We start from the raw sequence: 17,534 nt of genomic DNA on the forward strand, positions 1-17,534 counted from the left end.
GGAAGAGGCGCGAAGGCCATCTTCACTGTTATAATACCCTATATGCGGTGGTAGAACCTTTACAAGCGGCGCAGTCTTTTTTACTTGGTATTTTTGTGCTAACGGCACGCGACAAAGCCGAAGCTTAAACAGCTCCGCTGTTAATAAAAGACTGCACACCAGTAGAAAATCCAGAGATGGAAGAAGGCTGGATAGAGCACTTGCACTTTGCTTATTGCAGTCTTTCGTGCTAGTTCGCGGTTTCTTATTGTATAAATAATGTACTATTTGGCACAGCGCCAGTTGGCAACACTAAGTGGTACTGACTGGCATGCCTTGCAACTATGCAAGATTTATTTTCTTAAACAAGCTCCAGGGTGAAGCACGCGGCTGACACTACTTCTCAATGGCATTGCCCTGAGTACTTCCTATCTTATCGTTCAAAGGTAACGCCCAATGATAGTTTTGTCAGTGGGAGAAGTTAACGGTAGGTGGGTTGGGTATACAGCGTACTCCCAAATGACAACGCTATTGGCACCCCGAATTACTTCTCCCAGTAGCACTCATCCAGCTAGGAATTTAAACTCACAACGGGATAGGACCTTGTTATTTCTAAAGAAGATGTAATGGTGAAAGAAAACGATGCCGGTGGGAGTTGAGACCGTCTTAAATTTCGTAATGGAATCGATGAACAATAGTAATTTGGGTTGTAGTGAACTGGACGAACGCAGTACTGAGCCAGGTAGCAATTTTTTCGATAGAGCACGCTTAGAATGATATACACGTAATTTACAGGCACAAAACAGCTATGCGTACACTGCGAAGTCTGTAATTACTAAAACAATGGGATTTCTGCATGATATAAAATGTTCCGAGAATCAGCTTGGATTGTAGATTAGTTGCCTATTGTTCACGTAACTAGATAATTCACTAACGCGGTATATTGTGTTTTCAAGACGTGTAAGTCCCGTCTGATAGAGTCGCTACATCGAAGTTTTAATAGTTGCCAGTAAATATATTTCACTTTGAAATCTTTGTAAGTCATAGTGAGCAACTTGGAGAAATCTACATACAGACATTGAGACGCGATAAATGTCCAATCACGAAAAATAAAAGGCTGGCAATCTATTCAAAGCTGACAACCGAAACCATGACGAGGCACCACGTTCTGACTCACATCGCAGGATGATCCGTAATCATGTCCTCCACAGAGTATTGTCGGTGGAACGTTGCGGCCGCTGTGGTCTCGGCACGCTTCTGTGCTCATGGCTTTCGTTAAAGTTTGCTTCAGGTCTGTGGTTTCAGTCTTTCCAGGACCTGTTGGAAAAAGAAAACAGGAATAATTCGGTGCATCGTGCAACAATATTGTCGTCGCTTCTGTACAAAAATTATTGACTGTGAGAGTAGTACTGAAGGGCAACTGAAATAACTGTGAAAAGTTACGTAAGAAAAGTTTTCTGTTGTTTGATTTTATCAACTTAGCCACAAAAAAGGCAGGCAGGTTCACTAAAGCATTTCAGAAAAACACCTTTCTAAAATATGTCACCGGGTCTGGTACTGGTGAAACATAACCCCAGGGTCATCCCTCATAAATAGAGTAAGTTCAGAAGTTTGAATACTACAAAAATCAACGGCACCTCAAGGTTCCGTAACCTACAGTGATAGCGAGAGCTATTCACATGCAGGTTTACGATTATTATGCATCTTCGGGGGCATATTTGATGCGAAAGTTACCACTTTGAAACGAGAAAAACCAAGATCGTGAAAATGTGTCCTGTGTATGCATGTCGGGATAGGCAAAGGGCAGATTACCTTATGGTATACTAGTAATGTAATGGAGTTGTGAATATGTCAATCCCGCATTTCCATATCTTTCATTAGGCATGCACGTGTACGTAGAATTGTGTCTGCACACAGCGTCCGCTGAAGTGATCTTCGAAGGCAATTTGTTCGTTAGTTCTGCTTTGACAACCACATTATGTTCATGATTATTTGGGATAATGCTGCGAACATTTGTCTTCCAACCTCCTTTTGGTAGGATTTATAGGTTGTGCCTGCTCGTCTCTTCTGACGAGTACAAGATACGTAATCACGCCAAACAGGAACCTTTCCGGTACTTAAATATTATATTTGTAATAAAGCTATTCAGAGAATAATGGCGGTCATATATTTTCAATTTTTGGGGTGCATTCAAAAGATGGGAAGAAAAATAAAAACCGCCGAGGGTTCCTGCGATTGTTAAATGCGTAACTTTTAGCAGTGGAATTTTGTGTTGATTATCTAAACGCCGCAGAGAAATGTTCAACTTAAGGTTCTTGGTATCTCGTAGCGTGTATGCAATACCGGTATGTAGTATCCGCCTGCCCTGTGTAATGTCTGCATGCATCCCGCGACCACCATGAACTGACAGTACTCGTTGACGGTCCGAACTGAAATATGACACCATGCGGAGGTTGTCAGCAGGTGAAGGGGATTCCATGACTGTAATGTCACAAAACTACTTGACTGGTTTTATAACAGCTTTATATCAATATTTTTGTCTGATCAGGCCAACCTGGGCTGAACTGAGGTTGGAGCTCATATGCAAGCCCATGCATTTGAAAGGGTACGAAGCACGCTGAGGGACTTCCCAAGTAAGGTGTTCAATCTACCTCTTAAATCTTCCATCTCTATACAACGTCGACGTCCAGTTGATGATTCACAAGGACGGTTGACGAAGTTTGATGATTGACGAAGGTTGACTGTGGGCCTCAGCGGTTCATACTAGCGGCTTTGACGTTGCATCCTGTGGCAGTCGCGGCTTTCTTGTAAACAGTGTAAATACTTTGCGCCTTCCCCCCGTAACATTACTATGTCCTGGACGAGTGCAGACAAAGGAGTTATTTAATGTCTGGAGTACCTCCGCTAAGAATTGCAGGTGAGAGAGGTGTGATACAAAGAATAAAAAATTCTCAGAAAACAAGGGGAACATTCAGGGGTGATTTATGTTATAATTGTCTGACGATAAAAGAAGATGGGCGCTCTGAGCAGTAAAAGTATTTCCAATCCGAAAAGTAAATTTTGCGGGAATCCTCACGTTTATGAAATGAAGGGCTACGAAACTAGTTGAGCTACTCTAGCTACACAAACACAATACTGAATATGCACCGTTGCTGGCATAAATTGTCAAATGAAGCCTCAGTCTTGACTGAACCAGCGAATTTGGTTTAGTTTAATACATCGGAGAAACAAGCTTATGATAAGGAGAACATATCAAAACACTGTGTGACGTCGCCTGCACGTTACACATGTATAAGTGCTATACTATAACAAGAAATGCTGGTTCTACTTACTGCACAAAACATGCTATTACTGCGCAGACAAGTAATACAAACAGGATTTTGTTACGGTTATTAAAGTAGTGATAAATATTCTTACTGGGTGAGGTGTCTTTTTTAAGGTGTAGTTAAAATTCTAGCCATTCACAGCGAATGCCCCTACTGTCTACAAACAAATTTTACCCAGAACACGTGGCGTGTGAAATAATATGTTGAAATGCTTTCTGGAAGCACATGATGTTATCTTGCCTACAATCTCTAGAATGAGCAGAGTAACATCAGACTGCAACGGCTGTCGGATAAAGATGGTCGCTCCTTTGGCTGAACTTTCAGTAGCTTGAAATGTTTACTGAGCAGTTGCCGTATAGCCGGAAAAATTATTCGCTTACTGCTCTGCGCAGCGTGGAGAAACGCGGGAAGTTTACCTTGCTCCTTTATTTCTCGCGATATTATCTGGCTTTGTTATGAATGTCATAGGCAATGATGGTGAAGTAAGAATAGTTCAATCACTCATTATGTTCCTGTTATCACTAAGATGATTGTCCTTTTTGTTCTAGAGTTGTTCGTGGGAAAGCCTATTTATCGTGCTCATTTATGATCAGAAATAAAGGAAACGTACGTTTACTGTTCCCGTTATTAGAGTCTTTAATTCCTTCTCGACAAGCTAAGGCACATGTCGTAGTTCTTTTCTTATCATGCGGCAAAATATTCGTATATTAGGTACGGAGTAGCTTAGGACCGCACAGCGTCCGCCGGCGTCCGTGCGCAGAGCATTTACATTCGCAAAAACGTCCCACAGGCAACTGCAGGATTCGAGCCTGTGCCTCGTAGACCAGACAGAGTTAATGTATGGTCGTCTTACCCACTGGGCTACGACCGTGAGTCAGTACCCGAGAGTCAAACGGCTTACTCCCTCGCCTGTAACGGCGCGGAGTACAATTAGGGCCTCCCAATGTCCGTCCGCGTCCATCCGTGCGCACAGCACAGTCAAGCGAAAATCAAGCGAAATTGGATTTGAGCCGTGAGTTGCAGTTTCATTTAGGGAATACTCAAGATGCAAATCGAGGCTCAAATCGATTGACCATCGGGGCGCAACTTGGATGTCATTTCGAATCACCGTACTCCGCACCCTGGCCATCATCCACGAAGTGGAGATTCTGCCATTTTTTCTATATTTGTACAGTCGAACCTCGTCAAGCGAAGTAATATCGGGTCAGTAAATTAGTTCGTTATATGCGATATCCTTTGTAACAGTAGAGGTAAAAATTGCCTCTAATACATTTACATAATGACGCTCGCAGAAAGTCTAGATACAAAAACGCATTATTTTAGGCTTCGAAGGCACTATAAACAAGGTAATTCTTACATACCAGTTAGTGGAATTTCAAACTAAATGGACCGGAACATGACAACGTGAAATAACAACAGATCAGACTTTGTTTGAATTTGCAGGACTGAAATCGTAATTATGTGAAGAAGGAAGCTTTTCACAGCGCTGCAGGATGACCTTTGCCGCAGTGTGAATGCAAGAAATGGCCTTTTCTGCATTTCTAGTTTTACAAACAGTTATCTTCTAATTATTTTTTTTGGCTTTTAAAGCTAGCTTTCGAGTTGGGAGCCCCGCGCCAACCAAATATTTCTTCTTAATAGCCGATATCATGCCTGGCTCTGGCGGTTTGGTTCGTTATAAAAAGGATACGTGTCACTTAAATAAATCGTGAGCAACCGAAATTCCTATTTAGTTCGCTATAGCCGATATTTAGCTATATCAATAATAATTATAACGAGGTTAGACTGTAGAAGGAAATAACGTAAATCAAGGTGTGTTGTGAGCTTTGTCCTAGACACCGTTCAACCACAAAATGTTTAATTTCGGGGGTTACTATTTCGTATCTTCCTTTGTGTTCAAACACATTTTGGTGCTTTTAGATTGTTGGAAGCTTCAGAAATAAGAAGTGCTGTAGGGGCCGCTTTCATTCCTATGCCCTCATTTGTTGTAACGGATGCCCATTGCATGAAAAGTATTTCGTCGCCTACTTTTTAGTAATTTGTTTATTAGCCCGTACATTTAACCCGTACATTATCAGACCGTACAGCTTAGTACATTTACGCATTATTTTTAGAATCCTTTCTTTGCCTCACAAGGAAGGCTACTGCCATGAAGTCAGGAGATATACAGGGCATAGAGTTTCATACAAATAACTAGAGGGGAAACTGGCGCTAGTGTCAACGCGAACATGGCAGCGGCGCTTACGTTTCAATGGGAATAATGGGTAGTGCTGGAACCGGATTGCATAGGATCAAAACAGGCCTCTGGCTGCGCAAATTGTGTTTTTTGACAAAAAAAGCTCTCATTGCCCGGTTCTCCATTCACAAATTACATGGCGAACAAGAAAGGTAGCGACAAAAAACTGGTTTTGTACGGAATAAAACGGCGCGTTTAAATAAAAAGGAGACGCGGAGTCAAGGAGTTTTGTGGAGCAGGTTTGCCATTTTCTGCCAACTACAGCAGGACACGGACTTCCTTAAAAACTACTTCTAAAAGTTTCGGCGCTGGTGGCTTGTAATAGTAAGAAAAGTTTTGTGCTCATAAAAAAAAAGAAACCGATTACCTTTGGAGAAGTTATATAGTGACATTCATCAAGCTGCGTTCCTATCAGCCGCCGCTGCTGTTGTTCTACGCCGTAGGAGCCGGCGTTCGCACGAAAGGTGTGGCTGTTCCAAGCGATTCGCAACCGTCGTCAGCTTTGAAAATACATTGCTCCACCGAATGAGCAGCGCCGCAACTCCTAATTCGCAGACAACGTCGCCGCACAAAGCGCCGTCATTTGTGTTTTCGTGCTCGCTGCGTGGCAATGAATTGATAACCCACACAATTCGCAACTCTGGTTATAAAACATTCCACTCAGGGTGGCGTCAGTGCACGCGAGGCATGCAGTTCAAGGAGAAACGTATTTTGATCGCTCCTCCCAACACCCCGCGCAGGCAAATGCGTTCATGTAAATCCAAAACGAAAACAAAACTGCCTGCAATCCATAGCAAGTTCCACAAGCCACCGAGCGCCAATCCGAATCCAGAACTACCCATCACGCCCATTGAGGCGTACGATCGCAGCGCCAGTTTTCCCTCTAGTTATATTGTAAGAAACTCTACTATACAGGGGATGCGCATGGTGCTTGTTACTGCAATTCTCTTCCATACTGCAGTGGCTGTGTAAAATTCTCATATTTCTGCGCAGTAAGCTGTGTTTAGAAACTCTCCCATAAAAAGGCAAAGGTGCGATTCCAACTAACGCTTATAATCGTGTGTCTCAATTGGATAAGCATCGCTGCAAGCAGTATTACACACGCTAACGTTCTGCTGGGAAATCATCTTCCTTCTATGAAGTCTTCAACATGTCAGCAAAAGTTACATTTGTATGAACCTCATGTAATAGTCGTTGTGCGGCCACGGCACCTTTACAAAATTCCGAGGAGTGTTCATTATAATTAACATTACCTAGCAATAAGCGTGCCTCCAATTGTACAAGTAAACAGGGAAACCAAAATGAAAATAGCGAAATTATTTTGAAATAAGGCTGCAAACAGTAAGAGTTCCCACCTATAGTGCGTTAGTTCTTTTTTTGTAATGGACACCATTCTTGCTTTTGCAGGACAGATTTCTGCAAAGCAAGGTGCGTAAAATGCCTTGTACCGACTTAATTAAGAGTTACAACTTCCAAATTATACATGTATACAGTATATTGCTGCCTCACGGACCGGGTTATTCTGCCCAGTCAGCCGTAAGAAACAAGAACACTAACTCAAATAATATAAGATCCTCTAGCGCGGATGATTTTGCTGATGGCCAACGTACGGGATTTGGAAGGCACGTTGACAATGTTTGATTTCTATCCTACGTTTTTGGTGAACCGGTAGCGTATCCTTTTTTTGGGAGCCGCTACATTAGCACCCATTCGCGAAGATGAGGAGCGCGCTATCAGTCTGGGTGGGACTGAAACCTCTCGTTGCATTCCATGGAGGCAACCCTTGCATCTTTCTTACTCTTCAGTTTGTGGCGATGAGGTCGTAAACAGGCCACATATGTCGTGTCCCAGTTTCTAACTAGGGAATCAGATCAAGGTTGTGTGAAACTTCTCGCCTCGCTTGTGTCAACAACGCCGTCTGATGTCCTCAATGTAGAGCTCACTTTCGTCGCCGGAACTAAAACAGATCGGATAAGAGTGATGGGGAAGATTGCGAGATAAAACATCGAACGTGAATTTCGCAGCATTTTAATATAATAAAGGGAAGTGTGTCTGGAGCAGTCCGAAAATCACGTTACAAAATGGTTGAACAAACTGCTCATCATCACAATGCAAACACAGTATTTTTTTTTCAAATTGTGTAGCGAGCAACAAATTCGTAGATCTACTGTTTGCCTATTTTGCTCATGTTGTTCATTCCCCAGTTTTTTTTCCTCTCGTTGCTTTTACGCACCCGTGCAGCGTTGCACAGAATGACGTCAAGTAACAATTGTGCTTATGTTGTTTCTCATAGGGACGTAGGTTTGGGCGAAAATTATAGGTTCGGATCTCTTGCTTGCTGTATGAATATCTCGTGTGGGTGAACACAACAAAAACATTTAAAAAGAAAGCTTGCCTGCCGTTGTTCGCCCCTAGATTTTTCGTTTAGCCTCTTTGGACAGAGATATAAATGGTTAGGAAAATAGCAAGGCTGGTCATGAGGCAGTTAGCTATGGGTCCAAGTACAGTCAAGTGTGCACGTGAAAGGGGAGCAGAAAACTATTTTCGCAAGGTCGGTAAATGAAGTCTGTGCCGCGACCATAGCCGATTTACGCTTCCACACTGCAGCAGTTTGTTAACACCACAGAACTCTCAGACAGACTCAAAACAAGCGCGCACGAAAATGCCTGGAGTACCCTAGAATATTTTCTTACTCCTTGGGTGGTTTCTTTTCTAATTATTATGCTTATTTACTCCCCCAGTAAGCTGAGCAATGTAAGAATGAGCAACCGAGCAATGTCGGTGAGAACGAGGCTATTTTTATGCACTTGATTTTCGGCTTCGTTCAATCAATTGGCCCAGATTTTTTGCAAGCATTCTGGGCAATGGGCAGAACAACAAGAATGCAATGCAAACGTTGATGTTGCTAGTGAATCGCCGATATATGAATGAACTTGGGAGAACAGGAAAAATGCCATTTATGTCTTCGGTATCAGCTCATCATGATAGCCTGATGGAGGCGAAAAGGAAAAAACGCCCGTGTTTACTAGACTTCGGGGCATGTTAAAGATCACCACGTGGTCAAAATTAATCCGGAGCACTCCACTACGGCGCGCCCCATCGCCTGCGTTGCGTCCGCGGGTTAAACCCTACAATCAATCAATCAATCAATCAATCAATCAATCAATCAATCAATCAATCAATCAATCAATCAATCAATCAATCAATCAATCAATCAATCAATCAATCAATCAATAAATCAATAAATCAATCAATAAATAAATCAATCAATCAATCAATCAATCAATCAATCAATCAATCAATCAATCAATCAATCAATCAATCAATCATCATAATAGCCAGCGGGACACACAAAAAGCAAAAATACGCATAGGTAGTTAACCAGAAAAGCTGCAGTGTACGATGAGTATTTGTCATTGCCAGGTTAGCGCTGCTCCGATCTAACAACCGCCGCATCTGCCCGGCGTTGTCGCTTCAGCTCTGCTTCGCGTTTTATCTGGTTTCGCGCGCTCTCCTGCAAGAGAGACTCAGTGTTGCTGTCTCAGTCGCGCCGTTCTCGGTCACCAGTGCCGGCAGATGCGAGAGTGTAGCTACGTCGCGACGTGGTTTTTTCAGCGCTAAACAATGACGAACACAAGAAAGATGACAGAACAGGCGCTAGTCCGGTCCTCTTGCGGGCCTGCCCTTCACGTGGGTCGTCTTTTTATCGTACGGTATCTTTTTATCGTCGCGATATCGTACGGATTTGCTCTTTTTTACTTCAATGGATACTTATCAATGTAACCTTCCGCTCTAACGTCTTGTGTTCGTCCATTTTTAGCGCTAAAACTATGTCGCAAAGTTCACGCCAACTCGCCCAGCAGCACGTCCTTCTTCAGTAGCGACGTCGTGTAAAAACCACGCTATTTCGGCCCCGCGTTATATCTAACTCCGCTGCATCCATTTTTTTGAGCAGGCGCATGTGGGTGCACCGGAAGAATTTTCTGCGTACACGATACCGCAGGATGTCCTTTCGCGTAGCCATACAAAGTCTCGCTTTAAGACAGAACTAAGGATGAATTGTGGCGCAGGGCGTTTCTCTCATAACTAAACGTATAGAGAAATATGCACCCCGCAAGAAATCACCAACGTGCGCTTACATGGGATAATTCTGTTCAAAAAAGAAATGAGCGGAAGCAAGTGAATTACCAACAGCGTGCTTTCGCTACTCCGCAACGATGCAACTGCAGTTGCGATGGGTGAATTTTTTTTCATTCCCGTGTAAAGTACTTTTCACATGCAGGACAATAGGCGGTTGGATAATCAAAAGCATGCTTGGCTCTGAAAAAAAATGTTTTTGTGGCGCTACATAGCGAGGCTGTGAGGCACGTCGTACTGGAACATCTACGGGTTAATTTAAATTACCATACGGTCTTTAACGTGTGCCTAAATGTCATTTTGTAGCTGATGCGTGTTATAAGTCAAACTTGCGTATCCTCACGCTTGTGTAGGTGCGCATAAAGAACTTGGATGCTAATAAATCTCCCAAAGCTGCGAAGTGGGTCGGATTTGAACAATATTTCAGCGTGTCACTGAGGATAAACAATAAAAACTGCTTTTAGGAAAAGGTGTGCAACAGCTGGAATGCTCTTCACGCGGGTCATCTTTCATCTTATATCGCGGTATTGTATGGTGTTGCTGCTTTTTTACTTTAATGGATACTTATCAATGTAACCTTACGTTCTAACGTCCCACCAAATGCTACCGTTTGAATACAGCGCCGGTAATTCGCCTTGGTTTGTTTTGTAGGCCGTCATTCGGCTCCACCATAGCTCGCACTGTCTCTTATACTGACGTTATCAATGTAAACATGCCTATTGATTGAATGTGGGGTTTAACACGCCGACGCAACGCAGGCGATGAGGCGCGCCGTAGTGGAGGGCTCCGGATTAATTTTGACCACATGGGGATCTTTATCGTGCGCCGAAATCTCGTTCACACGGGCGTTTTTGCTTTTCGCCTCCATCAAAAAAGCGGCCGCCGCGGCGGCGGGAATCGAACCCGCGACCTCGTGCTCAGCAGCGCAACGCCTTAGCCACTAAGCCACCGCGGCGGGTATGCAAACATGCCTAGGAGTGGGCGGAACTGGCTCGATTCCTTACTGGCGTCGTCGTCTGGTTTGGATTAAGTTTCGAATGTGATTCATAAGTGCCCGACAGCACCGTATACTTTACCTCTATGCGTATTCGGACTGCATGCCCGTTAGTCCACCAAGCTACGAACCAACGTGAAAACTTGCATGCTAAAATTTATCTGCTCTACGCAAGATTACTCACGGCCTGTAAGTCCCCGTCCAGTGACGTATAGGTGAGAGCCATCACCAATTTCTTCGTAGCTCACCGGCAGGCACACAGGATGAACCACGTTGGTGAAGTTTATTTTGTTCTTCAATTTCAGAATGGCAATATCACCTCGGAAGCTCTGTGAAAAAAACGATGTGGAGGAGCGATGGAGGAGTGGGAATGTACTCAACAGAAGTAGACAGGCGTCGTAAAATTCCAGTGCTCTAATGTGCCTGTTTTGACCGTATACTATGTGAGAGCGAATACAGTATGGTGAACGCGTGCCCCATGTTAGAAAACAAAGAAGCAACAACAGTTTGACGATTGTTGAAAACAACAAATTATTAGACTTAAACAATGCTTTGAAATAGGTGTTAATTTAGGCGAAAAAACGCGAACAAGTGCCACGGAAAACAAAGGAGAGATAAAAACTGGAGAGCAGACCAAATAATTCTATCCCCTTGTTGAACCCAGAACAAAGAAGCAACAACAGTTTGACGGTTGTTGAAAACAACAAATTGTTAGATTTAAACAATGCTTTGAAATAGGTGTTAATGTAGGCGAAAAAACGCGAACAAGTGTTAATTTAGGCGAAAAAACGCGAACAAGAGCCACGGAAAAAAAAGGAGAGATAAAAACTGGAGAGCAGACCGAAAAATTCTATCCCCTTGTGGAACCCAGAGCGTTTTTTCACATCTGCGTTTCACAATGCTTGAAAAAACTAACACTACAAAAACATTTTGTATTACGTGTACGGAGCTGCAACAGGGACGTGGGCAAAGGCGAAAAAAATCACCATCAAAACGCGTGCACGACTCGACTGGGGCTTCCAATCTTGGGCCTTCATTTTTACTGATTTCGTTATGTTTGGGCTTATTCCCTTCTGCTCACACTACACGTTCATTTAAAACACATAACATTCCTGCTAAATATAGCTCACTGTTTTCCGGTTGTGCTTGAAGCTTGAATGCGCGCAGATCTCTTCGACTTCCTCCCACATCTCACTTCCTTGGACAGCGTCCCGACTGTGGGCACCCAGGTGAACCTTGATGTACTGCTGGCCCGGCTGAGGCGCCCTGAGAAGAAACAGTATTATGGAAACTTCCGCACTGACGCGAAGAAACGCGATGGAATGATTCGTCAACGGAAAAGGCTAGGTTTTTTTAGGTCTCAAGCGAAGAAATAAATGCTCTCACGTTATATGAAGTAGACTATGATTAAAAATGAACTTTGCCTCTCTCGAAAGAAGAACGATGGGGAACGGGAAGATTTTCAAAATCAAGACCTACACCAAACGAACCAACCAATAAGCGAGCAGACCCGCATCACACCCCCTTACCATACACCTACCGAAAGGTTTACTGCAGTGCGATTGTGCTCTCTAGTGCTTTATTGATAAAGGCATTTCATAGCTTTCCCAGCGTTGAACCATCGCCGTCGTTGGACGGGAAGGTGCATTTTTAAAATTTTGTACGTCTATGACCCCTCTCCATATCCAAACTGCCTCGACCGAGCCGCAATTCCGCAGTCGAATAGGCGTCTACTTCGTAACATGACGGACCCAGGTTCGTTTCCGACTACTGGAAGTAATTAAAAGTTTTCGTCACTTCACCCACGACCATCACCATCGTCAAAGAAATTTTGCGTTCATGGAGTGGGCTTGGGTGGAATACAGACGACGGCAGGGAGAGGCTGACAACTTCGTTTAAAAAGGCAGTTTTTTTTGGCGGCAAAGAAGAATATTTGCATAAACGGACTCACCCGCAGAGTTGCTATGCATTATGGTTCCTCGATATAGAGGGAGATTGGTGTCTACATCAAAGACGTCAAAGACAAATATACTGGCAGACACATTGCCAAATAAAGTAAAAAGCATGAAATGCCGTTTTATCAAGATAAGTTCGAATGAAAGAAACTGGTGACAGTGTAATATAATAAATTTCGTAACTTCTCATGACGTCATGTGATGACGACGCCAATTACCAGTTATTTCTTTTATATGAGAGTATGCCATAGTACCATGTGATATAACGCCGCAGTAACTTAGTGTGAGGTGGTTAACCGAACCTGGAAGGAGAAATAACGTACGGCTGACGGCGTAAAAAATGCGCATTAAATGTTTCCTAAAATAAGTTTTTGCCAAAAGAACCACACAGGCATTGGCAGAATTCGAGCCTGTTCTGGCAGACCAGACAGAGTTAGTGTCAGTCGTCTTACCCATCGGGCTACGACCGTTATTTAGTACCCGAGACTCAAACGGCTTACTTCCTGGCGTGTAAGGGTGCGGAGTACCTTAGGACCTCCCAATGTCCGTCCACGTCCATCCGTGCGCACACCACCATCATGCGAAAACCAAGCGAAATTTGATGTGATCCGAGAGTTGCAGTTTCACTTAGGGAATAATCAAGGTGCAACTCACGGCTCAAATCGAATGACGGTCAGGGCGCAAATCCGATGTCACTCGGTGCGCAACTTGGATGTCTTTTCAAGTCCCCAAACTCCACACCCTCGCCATCATCGACGGAGTGGAGAGGGTGCCATTTTTTAACATTAGGTTGCTTTACCGATGGTAGCCATGCAGCCGTACATATGGGGAGAGTTCTACAATTGTCAGAGCCACGTGTGCGCGGATCTCTCGGCCAGGCTTTGCCAAATCTAGTAGAATATGTTGTGTCTGGTATACTTATATAGAAAGCTATGTTATATGATATAAACTTTCAGCGGGCCATCACAGTTGCCTGGTGTCTCGTGTTGCGCCTTTTTGTACATTCTGGACAAATGATATGCGATCACAAAAATACGTAGCAGAACACACAAATAGCGTGATTTCTTTGTATGCAAGTCAGTTTGTCTCGTGGCTTAATTACGCTAATGAAGGTGGGAAATCTGGTTTTCAAATTATACCAAGACTGCACCATTTTGGGTCGTCCAGGAACAGTATTTTTCAGTTTTGCGTGTGGTGGTTCATATTTTCGTTTGTTCATAATTTCATTTGTGCGCGACTGTACACTATTTTTCTGCTTATGCACCTACAGGCGTATATGTTCATGAGCCCGTGCCTATTCGGCGGAAATACAAATGGTGGCTTCAAGGCCCTCGTAGGTGTGTATGCACTAGGTCGCCCCAAAGACCGGGCACCTCATTCGCTATCGGGAGGAGATCCTCTCACCAGACGCAGTGGGCAGCCGTTATAATGTGTCGGTTGGTGATGAGTGCGCCGCCACAGCTGTGCCCCGTCGTGTGCTTGTGGAGAGCCACGTGCCAGGGCCACGACCCTGGAACTGCAGGCTGGCCGCCCATGATTCTGTCTTCGGGCTCCAGTTGGGGCTCTACCGAGGGACGCCCGCATAGGGCCTGTGCGGCTGCATCTGTGGAACAGAGAGGGTGCGGTGGAACACGATGACACATTGTTACTTTTGAACCTCGAAAGCAAAAAATGCGTGTTGTGCGAGGTGTTGTAAGGGCAATATTATTGTAATTTGAGCAGAAGCACTTGCACGCTTCTATGAAGGATTCAGCCCGTGGAGGTACCTTTAAACTACTTTTGGGTACGTGCCTAGGTGGTAAGAGCGTGTGACGGATGCGCTGTTGCTATAGGTGGCATATATGTCGCTGAAATTCAGCTAAAAAAATCCATAAAAAATGCGTGAAAGTGACAGGATGACCTCACGGAGAAGTATGTATGCAAAAGTAATCTGTTCGGACATGTGTGACTGAATGCACGCTCTCCACGTTGCACATTCAAATGCCGTGTTTCTTCTAGAGCTCAAGAACTTTTACGTTAATCTGATGTCACATCTGAAGTAGCAAGGGGTTCAGTTAGGCGACTAAGATAAATAAACACTTCAGTATGTGTTACGCTCCTCTCTCGCTTTCTGTCTAGAACGGCCGGACTAGAGATACCCGCTCAATTCTACTCTTAAGTTGTCACAATTAAAGGGACACTGCAAAACTGTCGACAAACGCTTCCACTTTTTTTTTCAAACCTGGAAGCACTATGAAAGCTACAGCTATCGCAAGCACGGTGCGACACTGCGTCATGTTCTCATCGCATATGGTACGTCTTCCAGATTCTTCCTTGCTTTTGTCGCGATTTTCTTTAAAGTGGCATGGAATGCGTTATTTGCTGCAGCTGAAAGGAACATGCCCAAAGCGACGACATCGCTTAAATCACGTCTTTCTAGACTACATACAACGCCCAAACCGGAAAAAAAGAAACATTTTAATCAAGTTTCCGAGTTATCTGATGGAAATGGGCATTAGTTTTTTGCTGGGCTCTCTCTGACTACCTATTCCATCACTAGGTGCGCTTCTTGACTACGTTCAGAAAGCATTATGGATGATGAGAAAGTTTTAAAAACTGTTGCAGGTCTTTTGAAATGGCCGCCTTTGAAGAGAAGTTACTCATGACTATGCGAAATGATTTGAAGTGGCGCTGTGTTGTGAAACTAGCCGTTCATATAAGCGTGTCCGCGTGCTTCACACTCAGTTACAGGATTAGGCTTTATGCGTGCGACAGTGAAGACGCTAGATGTCACGGCGTGGTACTACCAGCGATATCTACTGATAACCACGTGCCAAAATTCACGATTACAAGCTCTGGTGATTGGCTGTGAGGCTGACGCCAGTTTCATAACTCAGTACGCAATCTTGCTGATTAGCGGGGTTTCGTCAATCGTGCGCGCACAGTGTCACAATTTGGGCTGGCGACTGTCGTGAGATATCGCTGGTTAGCTGAGCTGATTAGTCATATGTTCACTCTTACATAACTCCGGCCCCACTGTATGAGCAAGGTCGCCGTTACAATCAACATCTCCTCAAAAAAAAAAAAAAAGAAAACTCCTCGGACTCAAAAGTCTCATTACGTGCGTTGAAGGCGAAGGGCTGTCTATACTACTAACAACTTGTTTAGTGGTACCGCGTCTTTGAATCTCTTCGCTTTTGTTGCTTTGTTTTCCGGCGCGAATACTTTTTCCCAGCTTTCTTCGTTCTACCCCGTGTTTGCGTCTCTTTCTCCACTTTCGTTTTTTCGTTGTATGGCGCGCTTTACTTCAGCAAGCAGACTGGCACGTGCCATGGCTTCCCTGGAATCTGGGTTCTGCGTGGCTGGTGGCGTGTTCTACTCACGTGCCACCACGTTCATGTGTCACGCGGCACGTACTATTGTACACAGTTTATGATGATGTTGGTTGGAGGGTAATGACGCAAGGTCAACTGGACCAAAAAGCGCCAAAACAGTGGTTATTTAAATAGTTTGTATCGAAATGCGTAGTTTTGGCAAGCTTGTAAAACAAAGACACAATAAGGACAACTTTTGTCCTACGCTGGAAGCGTGCGGAGATACCACAGTTGGAAAAGCGCCGGACTGCCCATATCCGGGGTTCAAATTACATCGGATCACACGTGTAATTATTTACTCTGGACAGCGGTGGCCATTTTCTATACCGGACAACGGCAAAAAGAACGAAGTTTCTTTCGCAAAGTGGACCATTTAGTTCTTAAAAAGTCCTTAGTGCATCCTTCGCTCCTAGCGACAAGTGTCACGCTGTTAGGCAATACAGTGGCTCCCGTTCAGCGCCGCTCCATGTAGCCGCGGTCATTTGGACGGATGCTGTCGGAGGCACTGAACCTGGCTAATAATTTGACGGTTATTGTATTATACTCCGGATTTTTATGTTGTCTGTTTCGGTCTCTTTCGCGCTTAATGGTGAGGTAGCTTTGATAGAGACGAAATAAAAAAAACACAAATATACAGTCCCCCAGCGTACCGTATAGAATATAACTCCGGCATAATTACAAACGCTACCCTCCGTGGTGGGGGATTATGACAAAAATGTACGCTAGGCGTTTGCTCGTACTTTTCGAAATTTCAAGCACGAAGCACCTGTTAAGCGTATTATGTTAATGGTAGCGACCATTACGACTAGGTTCGAAATATACGTCGAAAACAAAGCGTTTTTTTAGCCTGCGTATTTTGGCGTGATAGCAAGCTGGTATTGCCGGAATAAGCAAGCTCTGAGGTTGCGGTTGCCATTTTAAAGACGTGCTTTTCAGGAAGAAAATCAAAAGGAGATTAGCAAAATTTGTCCGTTTCAAATACATCATGTGCAGCTTAATTATATCATGTCTAGTGTTTGATTCGACAAAAAACGCCATACAGTGTCGGTGTTCACATGCTCAATGGGCCGATGCCTCGAAAATTCATATTCAGTACAAGCGCTGGGGTGGTTCAAGAACTTTACACCTCCTGTATAAGGCTCTCAGTAGTGGAAGGCGGTGGATTGCTTTTAGTTGCTGGATATCTCCAGCCTGCGCCGAAATCTCTTCCGCGCAGGTGATTTTCCTGTAAGCCTGCACCGGAAATAACCCCTCTGGGTACGCATTCTAAACTGCCTTTCGAAATCGCTATAGTTGTGTATTTAAAGCACCCCTAACAACTTTAATGCCTATCATGAATATCATGATGATGATTTAAAACTTGATATATATCATAAAGATCTTGATGATAAAGAACTAGCCGTCATTGTAAAGGCTCTCTTACACTTACGACTGGAGTGACAAAAGCGACGCAAATTTTCACACTCTCGTCCCATTGCTCAAGTCGTTCATGTCGCGCCGACAAAATTTGGTCGAGACCTGTAGACAATAGCTGCTTGAGTGACGCGACAGGAA

At 44.0% G+C, this 17,534-nt stretch overlaps 1 protein-coding gene across 1 annotated transcript in view; it reads right to left on the minus strand.

The window, feature by feature from the left end:
* Positions 1–17,534, minus strand: part of LOC144145618 (chymotrypsinogen A-like) — a 29,146-nt gene that overhangs the window by 2,690 nt on the left and 8,922 nt on the right. Inside the window, exons 2-5 of the mRNA XM_077677295.1 lie at positions 14,032–14,230; positions 11,803–11,938; positions 10,857–11,001; positions 1,157–1,296 (exon numbers count right to left, since the gene is read on the minus strand). Coding sequence (XP_077533421.1) covers positions 1,157–1,296; positions 10,857–11,001; positions 11,803–11,938; positions 14,032–14,230 — 620 coding nt within the window. The remainder of the gene's footprint in view (positions 1–1,156; positions 1,297–10,856; positions 11,002–11,802; positions 11,939–14,031; positions 14,231–17,534) is intronic.

Source organism: Haemaphysalis longicornis, unplaced genomic scaffold, assembly GCF_048455015.1.
Source record: "Haemaphysalis longicornis isolate Haplotype H1 unplaced genomic scaffold, Haemaphysalis longicornis Haplotype H1 scaffold_7, whole genome shotgun sequence".
In the NCBI taxonomy this organism is placed as follows: domain Eukaryota; kingdom Metazoa; phylum Arthropoda; class Arachnida; order Ixodida; family Ixodidae; genus Haemaphysalis; species Haemaphysalis longicornis.